This window comes from Mycetomoellerius zeteki, unplaced genomic scaffold (assembly GCF_001594055.1).
Source record: "Mycetomoellerius zeteki isolate Tzet28-1 unplaced genomic scaffold, Tzet1.0 scaffold189, whole genome shotgun sequence".
Classification (NCBI taxonomy): Eukaryota; Metazoa; Arthropoda; class Insecta; order Hymenoptera; family Formicidae; genus Mycetomoellerius; species Mycetomoellerius zeteki.
In genome coordinates, this window is record NW_017256846.1 from 5,564 (window position 1) to 9,483 (window position 3,920).

Consider the following 3,920-nt stretch of genomic DNA (forward strand, 5'->3'; position numbering starts at 1 on the left):
ATAACGAGCCGTCCAATCACAGCTCTGGGATATAATATCGAACTTATACTCCAGAGCTCTGATTGGACGGCTCGTTATTCCCTGTTGCCCGTGCCTATTGCCTGTGTCTATTGTTTTTCCAGCTTATCGTTTTATCTTTGTCATTCTCTGAATGTCCAAAAAGAATAGAACGACGCTTGTGTCGATTTGTGTCATCAAATGGAAAGCAGTGGGAATGAATAGGTCTGTTCGCGTTGCACGAAATCCCCAAATATTTTTGCACTTAAAATGGGATAGATATAGATTTGGCCTTGAAAAGAGAGGAAGCGAAGATGCCGAGTGCCAAAAGTGCAAGCAACACGAACAGACCTAATTTCGATCTCGGAATTATTCCGTTTTCCCTAGAACAAACAATAGAAATCTAGGGAATAATTGAATAATTCCAAGTAGATTACCTTCTTTTTATATTATGGTCAAGAGTTGATCAACGTAGTGCAGTTAAGTTTGGTTCAAAAAAATTGTTATAACGTATTTCTTGTTTTGAGTACTGTAAAATACAATTTAGAAAGAGAAATTTGATTTCTTAATTATCTAAGTATCACTCATTATAAAGTGCTATTTTGAATCGATTTAAGCACTTTCTTATTTTGAGAATATTAATTAAGAAACCGAAAGGAATTCTAAATTCACTATGGATAAAAGAAAATTGATATTAAGAAACAGTTTACATAAAGATGTACAATCAAGTAATCAATCGTTGGAGAGAAATGACTCTAGCGATAAACAAATAGATTCTTACGTGACCAATGTTGCAACACAGGAAAGGAGTGAATCTTTTTTTGAAGGCAGATTGTCAGATAGCAGGTCAACAACATTAAAACTCTTAAATATTAGTTCCAAAGAAAAGAATTTATCTATTAAAGGTAAAAAAAGAAATTTTTGTGATACTGAGAATATATCAGAAACAGATGAGTATCCAGTTACCTCTAAAGTATTGAGGACATCGAAACAACTTAATAGTCAAGCGTCGGCAAATACATCTTCTAGCCAAGAGAATATTCATTTGCCAAGAAACCGTGTAAAGATGACAAATAAGACTTTGGACACTGCTAATCCATCTGTAGAAAAATCAGTTACATCGAGAAGTGGAAGTGTGAATTATTTATCAGAAGATTCAGCTTCAGATAATAATTTTGACTTTTCATACAATGATCGTAACATTGCAAAGAAGAAACAGAATAAAACTGCACTTAATAGAAACACAAAGTGTATTACTCCAGATACTAATATCAGTCATAGTTCTCCTAGAAAAATATATCAAGAATCATCCACTAGTAGAACACTTATAGAACCTCGTATTTCTCAGAAAAAACAAGATAAAGAATTGCAACCAGCTTCAAAGTCAAATAAGCAACATCTTTCAAAAAAGCAAGTTTTTCAGGAACCATCTATTTTTTTTAATTTTTTACAAAAATGTGGTATCATATTGTCAACTGACATACATACACTTGGTAAGTTTCCTTAGTATGTGCATCTTTTATTTTTTAATTGAAAATAAGGAAAATTTATATTCTACATGTTAAATTTCTTTTGTACAGTTGTTCCTCCATCCATTGCCAAATGGAAGATGAGAAAAGTTTTAAATTCAAAGCAATACAAAAAAAAGGATGTAATTGATTCGATAGAGGAATATATTATACGTGAAGAAAATTTTGTGAACATGTTAAATGATATGGAAAAATCTACTGATAATAATAGTTTCAGTGTTCTAAGCAAAACAACTCTTGCAAGAATTCTGTTAGAAGTTCCAGAAATTCAAGCAGATGTATATAATATGTTCATATCTAAACTTAATGAATCTGTTCTTTTAGTGTAAGTAGTGAAATCTATATAATTTTATGAAATCTGAATTCAAATATTTTTGACAAATTATAATAATCTACTTACAAATAAGTGAAAAAGATTTTCTTTCATATGTCTATCAGAATTTGAATTTATTGAAATGGTTTTAATTCTTAATGAACATATATATTCATGTATATATGTGTGTCTTCATTTGTAAAGATTGGTATCAAATTAATACAGTGTGTTAATGAGAGATTATCAAGTAGATGACAAGAGCTCATATGAACTTATGTCTGACAATGCTTTATTAAAAAGTTATAAACATTCAATGATTGTGAGCAGAACTGTTCTTATAATTTGTAAGAGAAAATCATTGACTCAGAAGCAAATGATTTTCAGTTATTATTTACATACATATCTTGATTCATATTTCATAAATTATAATAGTTTTTGGGAATGTGTTCTACAGGAATGCAGACTTCTATTTATTAAATTAATGATTGTTGAATTCTTTTGAATAATCCTCCTGTATATATTAAAAATTATAATAAATAATACATTTTGAGATATACTACCAAAACTGGTTCTCTGTTTTTATCAATTTCGCATAAACATGACATATTAATAAAAATTTTGTTTGTAGATTTTTGAATGCTTATAACTCTTTAATGAATCATTTTTGGATATAAGTATACACGAACATTTTTTTATTTACTTGATTAACACACTATATAAATTTAGTTTCAATCTTTACAGACACAATGTACATGTATATACAAAGTGGGTTATTTAAAATGTTATAAGCTATCATTCCTAAAAGTATGCGTCAAATAAAAAATATATTTAGATAAAATTCAAAATACGATTTTGAAACAACGATTGTGAGAGTCAACCATTCTTATGAATAAATTGTAAAATATATAGTCTATTTTCACACATAATTGTTTTGACTCCCACAGTCTGTATCAAATTTGTATTTTAATTTATTTGTTATTATATGTCTTGTGGATTGTAATATTGAAAAAAGACAGTCACATTTTAATAAATACATATTGCATGTATTTTTATATAGAGATACTCTAGAGGAGATACCTTGGGCTGTATTATTATTACAACAATTTCGTTTTTTGGATACTATAACTGATATTGATATACTAACTACAAACATACAACAGCTATTAGAAACATGTCCATCGTGGTTTCAATGTGAACTTATTTTATTTCTGCCTGATATTTTGTCAGATGCTCAGCATCAGATTATCGTTGAAGTTTTAACGAAAATGTTGGAGGAAAATTGCGAGTTGATAAATGCAATTTTGAATTGTGTTGCGAGTTTTAATCTTGGCAAGGAGTATTTGGAAGAATATCAAATTAAAATATTACATTTGTTAAAAACAAATATAAAACTAGAACTTATACCAATTATTATCAGGTACATTTAATTTCAAATTTCTTTATTATTTGTGCTTTTAATATTTAGTTATAATAATATAATATATATTTTTTTTAATTGTCTTGCAGATTTCTTTTAAACGATTGTGTATGTTCTGATATTATCAAACAAATGTTGCTTATATTGCGTAATGTAGAAATGCAGCCTCTTGCTGGTGATGAAGCTAAAAACTGTTACAAAAATCAAGTACGAATAGTTAAAACATTAAAGATGTGTATGTTATTAGCTAAAGACGTGACGGATACTGCGATAACAGTTATAAAAAATATTAATAAAAATCCAAAACCATTGGATTTAATTATTTTGATTTTAATATATTCTGGGACAATAAAGCAAAAAAATGCAGAAGCCTTGTTGAAACAAAATATACGATGTGGTTTTTACAGGATAAGTCTGCTTCATACGCTTTACAATGATTATAAAGAGGTATATATCTTGTATACAAAAAAATTTGTAATTTTTTTTTTTTTGGACAAAAATTACAATTATTTACAATATGTTTCCAAATTAAATGGCAAAACTTCGGGAGCGTGTAGAGGAGTAAAAAACTAAGAAAAAAAGTCCTATAGACATATGCTCCTTTTTGCTTTGTTTCGCAGGAAATCACGAAAAAAGAAAAAAATATATTTAATTTATTATTTTA

General features: G+C 28.1%; 1 protein-coding gene across 1 annotated transcript in view; it reads left to right on the forward strand.

The window, feature by feature from the left end:
- The first annotated feature begins 647 nt into the window (after positions 1 to 647).
- Positions 648 to 3,920, forward strand: part of Fancd2 — a 9,521-nt gene continuing 6,248 nt past the window's right edge. Inside the window, exons 1-4 of the mRNA XM_018446817.1 lie at positions 648 to 1,490; positions 1,578 to 1,851; positions 2,897 to 3,256; positions 3,346 to 3,703. Coding sequence (XP_018302319.1) covers positions 671 to 1,490; positions 1,578 to 1,851; positions 2,897 to 3,256; positions 3,346 to 3,703 — 1,812 coding nt within the window. The 5' untranslated portion in view covers positions 648 to 670. The remainder of the gene's footprint in view (positions 1,491 to 1,577; positions 1,852 to 2,896; positions 3,257 to 3,345; positions 3,704 to 3,920) is intronic.